At 35.7% G+C, this 13,446-nt stretch overlaps 2 protein-coding genes across 3 annotated transcripts; both read left to right on the plus strand.

The window, feature by feature from the left end:
* Positions 1 to 636: 636 nt before the first annotated feature.
* On the plus strand, positions 637 to 1,346 carry LOC112019932 (uncharacterized). The gene is made up of 2 exons (XM_024052496.2): positions 637 to 933; positions 1,058 to 1,346. The coding sequence occupies exons 1-2, from the start codon at positions 823 to 825 to the stop codon at positions 1,139 to 1,141; spliced, it is 195 nt and encodes a 64-aa protein (XP_023908264.1). The 5' UTR covers positions 637 to 822; the 3' UTR covers positions 1,142 to 1,346.
* Positions 1,347 to 8,680: 7,334 nt separating this feature from the next.
* On the plus strand, positions 8,681 to 13,180 carry LOC112019931 (uncharacterized). Of its 2 annotated transcripts, none has more exons than XM_065765978.1 (11): positions 8,681 to 8,947; positions 9,183 to 9,280; positions 9,378 to 9,464; positions 9,587 to 9,764; positions 10,130 to 10,708; positions 11,313 to 11,455; positions 11,545 to 11,742; positions 11,879 to 11,960; positions 12,044 to 12,212; positions 12,853 to 12,963; positions 13,053 to 13,180. In XM_065765978.1, exons 1-11 carry the CDS (start codon positions 8,801 to 8,803, stop codon positions 13,151 to 13,153), a joined length of 1,893 nt encoding a protein of 630 aa, XP_065622050.1. In that variant the 5' UTR covers positions 8,681 to 8,800; the 3' UTR covers positions 13,154 to 13,180. The 2 variants fall into 2 exon arrangements, with proteins under 2 accessions (XP_065622050.1, XP_065622048.1); XM_065765976.1 differs by having other exon boundaries at positions 8,683 to 8,947; positions 11,870 to 11,960.
* The last annotated feature ends 266 nt before the right edge of the window (positions 13,181 to 13,446 follow it).

The raw sequence follows: 13,446 nt of genomic DNA on the forward strand, positions 1-13,446 counted from the left end.
TACCACCTTATCCTTGTTAAATTCCCCTCCCCTTTTCTCTCTAAGCTACTCCCCGTATCCTGGTGTTCTCTCTCTCATTTTATCTCTTCTTTTTCACTCACAAATGACCAACCCCTTCTCTTCTTGCTCTTTTCTTATTTATAGTTTAAGGTTAGTGGGAAGCTTATGATTATTCTCTGGTTCTACTTGTGTAGGTGGGGCCCAAATTGATTATTTTTGACAAGAAATATACTTCGTGGATTATTTTTGACAAGGAATATACTTCGTGGGAAATGGTGCCAATGGCGTTGAAACTAGTTCCAACCTCTAAAAGATTGCTCGGTGGCGATATTCCCTAGGGTATTATCAAGCTGTCGAGGTCATGGGCCACCCACTGTAGGGATATCTACCGACCATGTCATATATGGGTGGCATTAGCATGCCGAGCTTGCATCTACTGGATCGATCATAGTATTCAAGCCGAGACCCAAAACCAAATGGGCCTACGGATGAATGCCGTACAACTTATATTTGATTTATTTTATTATTATATAAAATCTTTAGTCTTTCACAATATACATTCATAATATAACCCAGCATAAAATGCTTTAATTTTATTATTTAATTTTAATTAAATTAATAAAAAATTTATTCAGTTTATTAAGCCGTTCACCGCGCACGGCATAATTCTAGTAGTAACTAACATCAAGGAACTCGAAGACTCCACGGTCCACAGTGACCGCTGAACAACCGAACCGCGACCAGGCTCAAACATTCGGTGGACCGCTTAAAATTTAAATCTGAGCCGTCACTTTCCCGAGAAAATCGAGAGAGAGAAAAAAAATGGTGAGTGGTCCTTCTCGGAAATGGGCCTACGTTCGGATCATCACCGGCACTATTCTCGGTGGCGTTCTCGGCTTCTACGTCATGCACCGCCTCGAAATTAGCTATAAGGTCAGCTTCCCCACTTCAATTTCTAAACTCTCTGTTTGGTTGCCGAGAAAATCTTAGGAATTGAAGAATCCACTCCATACTGATCTTTTTACTCATCTAATTTTCGTTAATGTTGTGAACACAGGAGAAAATGAATGAGAGATTGAAAAAGTATGAAGCTGAATTGAAGAATAGAGAGAAGATGGAGGAGCTTGAAGAATCCCTTTAGCCATGGAGTCTTCTCGAATTTTTTTTTTTTTTTTTTTTTTTTTTTGTGGGTCTTGTTTGGTAGCTGAGAAAATGTGGGAAAGTTGGAGGAAATAAAATTTTGGAATCTTTTATGTTTTATGTTGTTGTCTCAACTAAACTATAAGCTTTGTTTATAATGTTTGTTTCAAAAACCCTTTTTTGGGCAAAAACAGCGTCTTTGTTTCTGTGCGTGTTTTGAAAATATGAGGGACTAGGGCACAAGCTTTGAGGGAGGAGATCAAGAGGGCTTGCTATGTTGCTGGGTTGAAGCAATTGCATCAGACTGAAAACTAAGAAGGTGAAAGATTCTCATTTGATTTTTAATTCCTGTTATGTCTCATTGCCATATTCACATGAAGTGGTTTATGATGGTGTGATTGCTTTTAAGTGGGTATTAGCTTGTTTTAGCTTTCATTTCTTGAATGTGCTTTGTAGCTATCAATATATAAATGATCTTACTAATACCAAAATCAAAGAATTTGGATAAGAAAAGAAGGACAGGGAGAAAAGCCTTACAGTTTGCTGCCAGTTTGCCACTTAGCACCTTATTATGCCTTTCTATGTATGAAGAAATGACAAGAAATTTAAATAATTGGTTAATCACTGGGTTAAATTTGTGTAACTAGAGTTCATAGAAGTCTTTGAATTACTCTTTTGTACCTAGTATCCGATGTCTCATCAAGGTACCGTATAAGTAACTGTTACAATGGGCTTGCACCTTTTTGGCATTTTCAATTAACAGAAGTAAATTTCATGTTGTTCATTCTGGTCACCACATAGTGTTTCCATTTGTCAAAAATGATCGACATTCAATATATGCACTAGTTCTTCAATAGAAGGGTCAATAATGTAAGCACCAGCCTCTAAATTTCAAGGAAGTTCTTTCTTAAGAATGCAATGCATATATAGATGTGCATGAAGAAATGGAAAAGATTTTTTATTAGTGGTATTTTTTATTTTTGGCTTGGTAATTTATTCATGGGATTTGAAGCCCCAAACTTGTCCCCGACCCCATACTTAAAGGGGATGGAAGTGCCATTTGGCCCAAAGGCCATTTGCAGCTGTAGTTTGGGGTTTTTTGGTGGAAAGGTTTAGTTTAATCTTTGGTTTGATGGAGATTCTTAGGATATAACTTCTTTAGTATGCTTCTCTTAGAGATATTGTCCCTAAGGAGTTAAAAACAATATATGAACATGGCAAGTATGATTGATTAGAAGAAGCCTTATTTCTTCCTGGAATACTGGGTATTTCTTGGCGATTCATGTGGATAAGCACTGAAGAGTTCCTCAGAAATGACAACAGAGGAACTCAGTATAGTAATATGGGATTTTGAGGGGAGAGGAGTCTGCCTTTTTCATGAGCTCAGGAGAAGTCAACCGTGCTAGGGTTAGGAACATTATCAAGGTGGAATCCTAGCAATTTCATCAAGTGTACCAAAACTATTTCCCTGGTTGTTGGAGAGTTTATTGTTATCTGCTTGAAGTTGTACACATCCCTTGATGATGGTGAATTATCATTTGATTGCCTAAAAAAGCTTGTCACCAAACATTGCACTGAAATTCATAGTATTAATATCATACAAATCAAAATTATCAACTTTGTTTTTGTTCCAACAGCCTTGAAGAGATTAATTTTAGTTTGATAAGAATGAAGTATTGTCTCAACGACATCATTTTCTGCAGCTTCAAATGGATGACACAGTGTTTGTCTGTGTGTGTGTTTCAAAAACTCTTCTCTTTGTGCTTTTATGAAAAGTCCCTATCATTCTTAACAATATTTTCAATTACATAGTAAACCATCCTAGGAAAATTATAGCAAGCATGAATATATTGCCATTTTTCAGTTCATGCAAGAAAAGCACCTGGAATGATATATGAATGGTGCTTAGCATGATATTTGTTTAATTTAACACCTTCATCAAACTTCAATAATTAGACTTGTTGAACCATGAAGCCACAGCCATCTTTTATTAAAAGAAACTTTTTTATTGTCTTCATGTAGGTCTGTTTGCACTCATGTTAAAAGGCTCCAATTTTATATATATGGGGAAAAGTATTTCCCCCTCTATGTTTGGGGTATTTCACAATTCCCTTCCCCTCAGTGAAAAAGAGCAAATACCCCCAGCCCATTACTTTTTCAGTTCAATTCAATGGAATCGCAATGATTACAAATGCAATCAAAAAAACAACAATGCAATCCTCAACTTTTTCTCTTCCTTGTAATGTATTTTTCACAAAATTTCATTGGATTTAACTGAGAAAGTAACGGATTTGGCGTATTTGCTTATAGAAAGGGAGATTAGTTGGTTTCAATGATAAGAGGAGAAATTGTGAACTATCCCAAATATGAAGGGGGGAAATTCTTTTTCTCACACGCGCGCGCACACACACACACCAGGCTTGCTTTTCTTAGCATTTGGGTCTTATCTTCACTCATCATGTATTTCAATGATAAGAGGGGAAATTGTGAACTACCCCAAACATGAAGGGGGGAAATTCTTTCTCTCTCTCTCTCACACACGCACACCAGGCATGCTTTTCTTAGTATTTGTGTCTTATCTTCATTCTTCATGTTATAATGTAAAAGTGGATTCATTATGTTGCTCCAGGAGATCTTTACTCAAGTGAATCCCTAATAAAATGGTGTAAAGCTATTTGAAGACACATTGATGTGACTGTCCAGCGTGGCATCATTGCAGAAATCTCAATGTCAATTCAGTGAACTTGTGATTGGATGTCATGTATTTTAGAATTAAAAAAGAAAAAAATATTTCTCGATTTAAACCTCAATGTGATGCTTTAAGTTTCCATACTTTCCAGGTCATTCATCTTTGATTTCTAAGTTTATGAAGAAAGATGCATCCACAATTTAATAAGAAATCATAGCATGTATGATAATTACTGAAGCTTTTCTTACTGTAATGCTAAATATCTTTCATCAAACAAAAAAAAAAAGTATTGCTAAATATCTCTTATTCGGTCAGTTACCTTTTTCAATCTCTGCTTTGCATGTGGCTGATGCCAGAATTATGGAATGCTTTTGATCTTTGGAAATCCCTTAATTTGCCTATTCCTTGTTTTCAGATATGGGGTTTCATCAAATGGTTTTATAAAACAGGTTTTAGAGATCATGCTTCGAAACAAAGTTTGGCCGTGTTTGTATGTCCTTTCTTCACCATTTTTCTTGTAGAGGTGACTTCTAAGAATTATGTTTCATGTTGCCATTTTCTCTTGACTATCAATTATTGAAGTCCAATTTGGTAATTCTATCTTTCAGTTGTGAAGAAACTATGAGATAGTCTATTCTCATTCAGTCATTCTTTTTCCTGATACGATACCTGCAACAAAACCGCCCATTATGATCATGAGTAGGTAAAAACCAGCCTAAGATAGTCAATCACTCTCGGCAAATTAACAATCCAACTATGTTAATTATAGCATCAATTTGCTAGGTATGGTCATTTTTGTGATTTCAGTTTCTTACTTTCTATGCCAATGGGATGTCCAGACCATGAGAAACCAGGCTCCATGTCCTCTTAGTGTAGGAATCTCACTATGCATCTATCAGCTTTCCCCTGAGGCATAAGCCATATTACTCAACAAATAAATTGAGAAATTTATTAACGTAAAATGTATATTATAAAAAAATAAATAAATAAACCCTATTACCAGAAGGAAGGCAATGGAAGTTCAAACTTTCAATTTTTGGTCATAAATATCACTAAGAATTTTGCAAAATGAACAAATAAGCTTCCTACACTACTCATAAAGCCAGCACAGGATCACGAAATGGATTACAAATTCACATCACAAAGTTGGTTCAACATAGGATATTTTATGTTAGAAATACTAAATGAATAGTTATGCTCGGTCTGGTAACAGTGTTTAAACAACGAAAACTGTTGTTTAAACACCACAACATGTATTTCTACACACTTTTTCACCCACATGTATTTTCATAAAACTTAAACAACATTACTTGAAATCTCTTATCAAACGAGCTCTAATATTACTCAAGTAATAAAATATGTAGGAATACCTTTATATAGGAGGTAGGAGTATGCAATAAAAATATGTGTATTATACAAGTATGTGTGCTAAACAAGACAAGTAAAGTGGGCCTAAAGCCCACAAACCTATTACACGTTAACAGTCCCTCTCGAACTCAGGGTGAAGGTGTGCGACCAACTTGAGTTTATCAACCAAAACATGAAGACATTCCTTAGGATGTGATTTAGTGAAGATATATGTAAGTTGATCTTAAGAGGAGACTAAGAGTAGCTTAAGAGCAAAATGAATAAGATGATGATAGATAAAATGACAATTAATCTCACTGAGTTTAGTCTGTTCATGGAAGATATCACTGTGAGTAATCTGAATAACACAGCTAAATACTTGAGAAGTCATTGAAGCCAAAAGAGTTTAGATGTGTAATCAGTAAGAGCACGATATTGAACGTCAATGCCAGAGCAAGTCACAACGGTTTGTTTCTTGCTTCACCAAGAGATTAGAAAAGAACCAAGAAGAAAACAATAATCGATGGTTAACCTTCGATTAATGGGACCTCCTGTCCAATCAACATCAGAGAATGCATGGAAAATAAGAGGAGACTAAATAGAGTAGTAAATGTCATGAAAGAGAGTGTCATTTAGGTATCAAAGAATACATAGGACAACAGCATAGTGAGTTGATTAACACTCATGAACTGTCATTTAATTTAAATTGGACTAAAAACAGACCAATTGTAGGGGTCTTTTTTGTGTTGTGCGTTGGGCTGGGCTGCCTCCTACGGTGATAGGCCCAAATATTCTGAGTAGGAGAGTTGAGACTAGCCCAACTGTAACTCACTTTGGGCCGATTTGTGGGCAAAGTAGGCCTCGCCTGCCAAGAATGTACTTATGGCAGGCAGAGCTGTTTCAAATGACTTATGACAGATAGATATAACAATAGCTGAAGGACAAAAATATGGTGACCTTTTCTTAATGAAAAGTGACCAAGTAATCCCTATTTATGACAATTACAGTAATAACAATAGCGTTTACAAAAGAAGTGAAGGATTAAATGACAATATGAGTTAATCAAAGAAGTAATATCAAGTCAAGTTTGGGTCCGTAGAGGCAAAGACCAAAGAGGAAGAACGCCTCCTCTCAATGAAACTAATCTTCCAGGAAAAGATCCTGCCGTGAGGATTAATTACTTTGAGGAAACCGGACCTAAATGATTAATGCCCAAAGGAATCTCTATTGTTTACTTGCCTCCAAGAGAGTGAGACTTCGAGGGGGAGAGAAAGGAACTGACCTACTGGTGCATGCCTATCACATTATCTTTCTTTTGCTTTCTGTTTTATCTTTTTTTTTTTTTTCCTTTTTTTTTTCCTTTTGTTTTCTTTTTTACTTCGTAATACCTCTGTTTTTCGATCTCTCCTACAGGGCACGACAGGGGTCCTTTTATAGGGCCTACCATGACTGAATTTTACCACTTTACCCCTTAACCGCCTTTGTCTGGTCTGGGCGTACTTGCTGACCACCAAAGAGTTCGTCTGCTCGACAAAATGGCTGCGGCGATGGCCTTTTTGGTTGGTAGGAAGGAAAGAAAGGCCGTCGCCACAAGCATTTTGTCGAGCGGGTGAGATAAATCATAAAATGGAAAAGGAGAAAGGCCATTGGGAGAAGAGGGTCAGGTAGATTGCTCATCAACACGTATGCGACGCAACAATGTTAGTGTTTGCTGGAGCTAATAATGAAGTTAGAGATGGAGGTTTACTTTCTTTTTATAGTGTTTGCTATAGCTGAAGGTTTAGACTTGTAGGTTTAAAGTTACAGACTTATCGGTGGGAAAGTTAAATAAATGTAAAAGGAAAGGTCACTTTTTTCCTTTTTTTTTTTGCAGTGATGGTCATCATTAGAATGATTATGGCACTTGAATGATTATGGTCCCTAAACCTAACTTAGTTCCTATAGTCCATTAGCTCGGTTAGTCATTTTTCTCAACTCTTTGTGTGTGTGTGTGTGTGTGTGTGTGTGAGAGAGAGTCTCTACTCTATCTCTAAACTCAGATCCACCACCACCACCACCATTGCCTGAGAGAGGAGAGAGACAAAGAATGAATGAGTTGAAGAGAATAGAGTAGGGGTTGGGTTGGAGAGAGAGAGAGGGATGAGAGAGAGAAGAGATGTTTGAGGGAGAGAGAGACATGGAAGAGAGAGTGAAGACACGAGAGAGTTTGAGGAAGAAAGAAGAGCCAGGTTTGAGAGAAATGAGAAAAATGACTAACGGTGTGTAGGAACTAAATTGGGTTTAGGGACTAATTTAATCAATTTTGAAATTTTTGAAATTTGATTGGTATTAACTTAAACCTCTAAATAACTTAGTGAAATTCATCATTCTTAAAATTTATTTATAAATTTTAATGGAAGGTTAGCATTCACATCAGTTTGTGTAAATTTTTTTGTCTATTTTAACATAAGAATTTACTTTTTCTATATTATATATTTACTTTTCAAAACACTCCACGTCTGATTATTTATTTTACACTATATTTTATTAAAATATCAAATTTTCATGACTTTTTTAATTATTTTTCTTTTTTTATACACAAAAACTATTATTCACTTTATTTCTAAAAATATAATAAATAAATAAATACAAAATAAATAATATCAGTATGTGAGGCCATTTGAGATAAAATTGGGTAAATTTTACACTTTTTATGACATACATAAACCGACGTGAATGCTTTTTCTATTACACACTCCACAACTTGACAAGCTCAGATCTAGACCGACGTGATGCAGACACGTAACAAGTGTTGAACACATGGCTGCATCGTACTGGTGTAGTACACACGAAACTAGAACCAATCCGTGTCCACCTTAACAAGGACACCTGGGACTCCAAAAAATCTAATGAGCAGTCGTTTCTCTCAGTCACCTGCCTCCTCGTTCTACCCGCCAAAAATGTACTCCAATACCAACATATTTAATTCTCTCTTATTAATTATCTTTTTAATAAAAAAAAAAAAATCTCTCTGTATAATCTTTGTATATATAATAATCCCACAAAATTTAACTGAGTCCAACTGCCCCACTCAGTGTCTCATTCGATATTATTCACTTTATTTCTAAAAATATAATAAATAAATAAATACAAAATAAATAATATCAGTATGTGAGGCCATTTGAGATAAAATTGGGTAAATTTTACACTTTTTATGACATACATAAACCGACGTGAATGCTTTTTCTATTACACACTCCACAACTTGACAAGCTCAGATCTAGACCGACGTGATGCAGACACGTAACAAGTGTTGAACACATGGCTGCATCGTACTGGTGTAGTACACACGAAACTAGAACCAATCCGTGTCCACCTTAACAAGGACACCTGGGACTCCAAAAAATCTAATGAGCAGTCGTTTCTCTCAGTCACCTGCCTCCTCGTTCTACCCGCCAAAAATGTACTCCAATACCAACATATTTAATTCTCTCTTATTAATTATCTTTTTAATAAAAAAAAAAAAATCTCTCTGTATAATCTTTGTATATATAATAATCCCACAAAATTTAACTGAGTCCAACTGCCCCACTCAGTGTCTCATTCGTTCTACTTGGACCTTAGTTGGGATCCCACCAAACATCAATGGCTGCTGTTTCTTCTTCACAAACTGAGACAAAAAGTAAGAACAAGGCCAAGGCCAAGGCCAAGCCTACGACAAAGAAATCTCTTGGTGTCCGTTTCATCAGAGGCCGACTCTACGATTCTCAGAATGGCAAAAGTTGTCACCAGGTTCAGTACTTCACTCTTTCGCATCTTCTCCAAAACCCAACAAAGAAATCAGTTTTCTTTGCTTACTTTTTTTTTTTTTTTTTTGGTTTTGATCCTAATGTAATGTAGGATTAGAGACAGTGGGGTGTTGTAGACAAAAAGGACTTTTAGGATTCAGCATGTGGGTGTTTCTTTTTTGTTTCCTGCATTTTTCTAGAATGAGTCTTTGAAGTGATCGACTGTAAAAATGTTGCAGTGCCGGCAAAAGACTTTGGATTTTGCTGCATCATGCAAAAATAAAAGTGAGAACAAGCAATGTACCTTCCATTTCTGTCACAAATGCCTCTTAAACAGGTCTGCTCTATTGTTTCATGATAAATTCTCTCTCTTCTGTTCTGTTTCTGCACAAAGTTCCTTTTTCAGTTGGGTTTGTTGTTTGGTTATGAGTTAGATACGGAGAAAAGGCAGAAGAAATGGCTGTGTTGGATGATTGGATGTGTCCGAAATGTAGGGGCATATGCAATTGCAGTTTCTGCATGTGAGTGCTTTTTTGTTTTTCTTTCTTGCTTAATGAAAGAGTACCCCACCTTGAAAGTTGCCTTTCTTGTGTTGTGTGTGTTTTTGGGTGTACTTGATGAACCCGGGAATCGAATTTTATAGGAAGAAGAGAGGCTACCATCCTACTGGGAGTCTTGTGCATACTGCAAAGGCCAAAGGGTTTTCTTCGGTTTTAGAAATGCTGCGTGTTGAGGGCTCTGAAACTTTGGATTCAGAAAAGAGTTTGAGTCAGGTCAGCAAAGCAAGTGCCTCATGGAAAAAACGAAAAGCTACCAATGAGGTATGTCAATGTTAAATTTTATTTTTTGCATTATAGATTATCTTTGGTTAAACCTCATTTGACAGTTTTGATTCGCAGAAAAGCTCAGGCCAATTGAGTTGTGTTTGTTAAATAGGTTCAAACTTATAGGGGATACCGGTCTTTTGAGTACCAAACGATGAATCATCCTAAATTTTATGTTTTGTTTTGTTTTGTTTTTTTGTTTTTTGTTTTTAAAATGAAAAAAGAAAAAAGAAAAAAAAAAAAAAAAAGAAGCTCAAAACGAAACAGATGATTGGTTTAGGGCATGAAGTTGGTGGCCTTTGTTATCTGGACTCTGCACCTATATGTGTTTTCTGTTGCTTATCATTAAGCGTTATCAACAGGAGTCAGTTATGGATTTGACAAGAGATTGCCGAAAGAGTAATGGTACTACTGGACAAAGTGATTCCAATTTCCAAGCTAAACCTCAAAAAATGAATGGCATTGGAAAAGGAACTAATGGTAGCAAGCAGAGGAATTTGAGTAAAGACAATGGTACTAAAAATTCATGCAATGGCAATGAGGATGGTGATTCACTTACTGAGAAGAGTAGTACTAAGAGACATCAGAGTACTGAAGAGGCATCTGTGCAAAGAGAAAAAACATGCAAAAGGAATCATGATGGCCAGTTGAGTGAGATGAATGGTGATAGGAAGATTCCAAAGAAAATGTCCCGACAGTGTGTCAAAAAAGAAGAAAATAAAACTGAAGGGCCAAACAACAAGAAAATTGATAATGCTGCAGCCAAGCACAAGCCAGTTAAAGAATTGCACAAGTGTAAGAGGAATATTGTGGAAGCCAACAGAATTGAAATCCCGCTGCCTCAGGGCATTGAATTAAACAGTGTTGCTGCCATTGACATACATGCCGATGATGTTGGACATGCCTTGCAATTCCTAGAATTTTGTGAAGCTTTTAGACAGGTAGATACAACATACCGATGATATATTATTAAATCAATAATAGAGTCAGTCAGTTAGAAGCTGAAACTGTGCAGGTTGTCGAGTTTGAAGTTGTCACTAATTTTCATTCCCTTTGTGATCCATTGCTGATTTTAGAATCCATTGTTCAAATGTTGCAAATGGCCTTGAAGTACCAACCTAAAGGCAACGGCGGTTTCATCTCACCAAGTTGTTTTTTCTTTCTTTTGGAGTATATTTTGTTGTTAATTCTTGATTATGATTTGAATTATAGTACTTGAGTTCACAGATTGCATTTTTAGAGATACAAAAACTCAATTTTTTTTTTAGATACTTCTCTCTTGTTCCCGCCTTTTATTTCCTTCTCTCTCTCCATTGTAGTTCCCCTCTTGTTATTTGTGTGAATAATTGAAAATGTAATACCTGAGTTATCTTTCTTGCAAAACTTAATCAAGACACCTTTTGTTATTTGTAGATTCTGATGTTTTAATTTTTGCATTGTATCAGGCCACAATAGATCCTTTTACATCAATTTATATGACCAAAGATAGTATACCTTTTAATTTAATACTGAGCATTATTTTCCTATGATCATGTTGATCTTTAGGTTCTTGATCTAAAGAAAGGACAGCCTGAACAATTACTCTGGGAAATAGCATGCGGACGATGTCAACGCCGAGCACAGGATTCTCCAATTGTTCGCTTTCATATGCAGTTGCTTTCTATGATACAAAAGGACCCAGTTAAAGGGTGTGTATGTTTACTTAGATGCCAGCTTATTCAAGTCCTATTGTCTGTTAAATTGGTTTTGGCGGTCCTTAATTAAATTTTGGATGCAGATATCCATCCTTAAATCAAACTATAGCAGGAGAGTCTTGGTTGCAATCTCTTACCAAATACATCTCTGAATCCCAGTACTTGTCGGAGGAAATGCAGATGAATTCTTTTGATGTGAACGGTGATGGATATGATATATTAGACTCCTCTAAGAAGCTCAAAATTTTGAATTTTCTCTGTGACGAAGTTCTTGGCACTGAGTACGCGATAATATGCTGTGATAATTTCTTTAATATTATCTTTTGTTTTGTCATATGCATATTCATTTTTATCTTCATTGTATATTCTTTTGAAATTTATGCGATAGTTAATGATTTTTGCATTCAGGGATTTTAGGAGTTGGATTGATGTACAAAACTCAGAAAGAGAGAAGAAAGCAAAGGAAAACGTTCTTGCTGAAAAAGAAAAAAGAGAAAAGGTCATCACATGAATTTAGCAAACTTTCTGCGATAGCAATTATATATTACAATTAATCTCTTCTAACTAAACTGCTTTGTATAGGTGAAAAATATTAAGAAAAAGCTTCAGGATGAGATGGCTGGAGCTATTCTTTTGAAAATGGGTACTCCCCTTTCCATTGCTGAGCATGAGGAGCTTGTTTCAAAAATAAATTTGGAAGCAGCCCAAATCCTGGAAGAGACGCTAGAAGCAAGAGATGTTGTGTTTGACAGTATGTTTCTGGATCATCAATATCTCATAATTCTGAAAGAAGATCATTTGAAGCAGCATAAAACAAATATCTTAATGAAGTTGAATTGATTGATATTTCAACTCATGGTTATCCACTGAACGTGCTAGTTTTCTCCTGATCAGTATGGTCTACGAGTGTACAGTCTCATGTAACAGTTTTTTTTTTTTTTTTTTAGGGGGGGGGGGGGGACATGTCAAATGAATGGACAAAATGATAATATCTTCTCTTTTATTAGTAATTGCACTGCGCCTAGTGGGTCTTGAACCCACAACCTCATCTTTTGTATCGTTCTTACAAGGAGAGGGGATGCCATGATGATATCTGCAAAGATCTTATGAACTTCTAAATGAATTTTGTTATTTAAATGGGGGGGAGAGGATAAAAATTAGTATGTTCTTACATTCCAATAAGCATTGAGATTAATCCTCTGGCCAGCAATGTTCTATGAATATAAGTCCATATAATCTATAACTTTCAGGATGCTTGTGTATGTTCTGCCATCATCATTTGCATACAATTTTTCTTCCTTTTGGGTACTAAAATGTATATATATTTTGCTTGTGTACAAGTCAACTTTCATTTCCTTATTAAAATTTCTTCTTTAAATTGATGGCTAAAGAGGAGCAGCAATCAGATGCTGTTAGATCTGAGCCTATATTCTTGGATGAACATGGTCGCAAATTTTGGATATTGAGATGTTATTCTGAAAAAAGGGATATTCTGCTTCAAGGTCTGGTTACATTTATCATCCAAATTTCAAGTGGTTTTACTTAGATTTTAGATTGCAAATTTTAACTTTTCTTTTTCTTCCTACTGTAGATGTTCGAAGGGGTGATCTGGTTTCTGTCCCGGAACGATGGTATAGCTATGATGTTGAACAGAAGGCAATTGTTATGGAATATATTGCATCTTTAAGGTGAAAAAAAAATATTTATTTAAGTTGTTTTCCTCGTGTATTTTACAGTTATATTAGAGAATTCATATTTGTTAAAGCTAATTGTCATGATTAGAGATTAGTTTTACGCGGAATGGACAAACTAGGGTCCTCTAGAATTTATAGGGTACCTCCATTGTGGAGTTTCTAAAATCTTATCCATCTTGTTTGAAATGAATGAATTTGATTTTGCCATGTCATTAACAATTTAAATAGATATCAAAATAGTGATAGTCAGTGTTTTTTCAAATGTTGATAGCATAGTAAAATCTTATCCAC

Source organism: Quercus suber, unplaced genomic scaffold, assembly GCF_002906115.3.
Source record: "Quercus suber isolate HL8 unplaced genomic scaffold, Cork oak 2.0 scaffold_669, whole genome shotgun sequence".
NCBI classification, from domain to species: domain Eukaryota; kingdom Viridiplantae; phylum Streptophyta; class Magnoliopsida; order Fagales; family Fagaceae; genus Quercus; species Quercus suber.

Coding starts and splice junctions, on each gene's coding strand:
- LOC112019932 (XM_024052496.2), top strand. CDS start 823: ATGGTGAGTGGTCCTTCTCGGAAATGGGCCTACGTTCGGATCATCACC. Junction 934..1,057: donor GCCTCGAAATTAGCTATAAG/GTCAGCTTCCCC, acceptor TTGTGAACACAG/GAGAAAATGAATGAGAGATT.
- LOC112019931 (XM_065765976.1), top strand. CDS start 8,801: ATGGCTGCTGTTTCTTCTTCACAAACTGAGACAAAAAGTAAGAACAAG. Junction 9,465..9,586: donor TGCAATTGCAGTTTCTGCAT/GTGAGTGCTTTT, acceptor CGAATTTTATAG/GAAGAAGAGAGGCTACCATC. Junction 9,765..10,129: donor AACGAAAAGCTACCAATGAG/GTATGTCAATGT, acceptor CGTTATCAACAG/GAGTCAGTTATGGATTTGAC.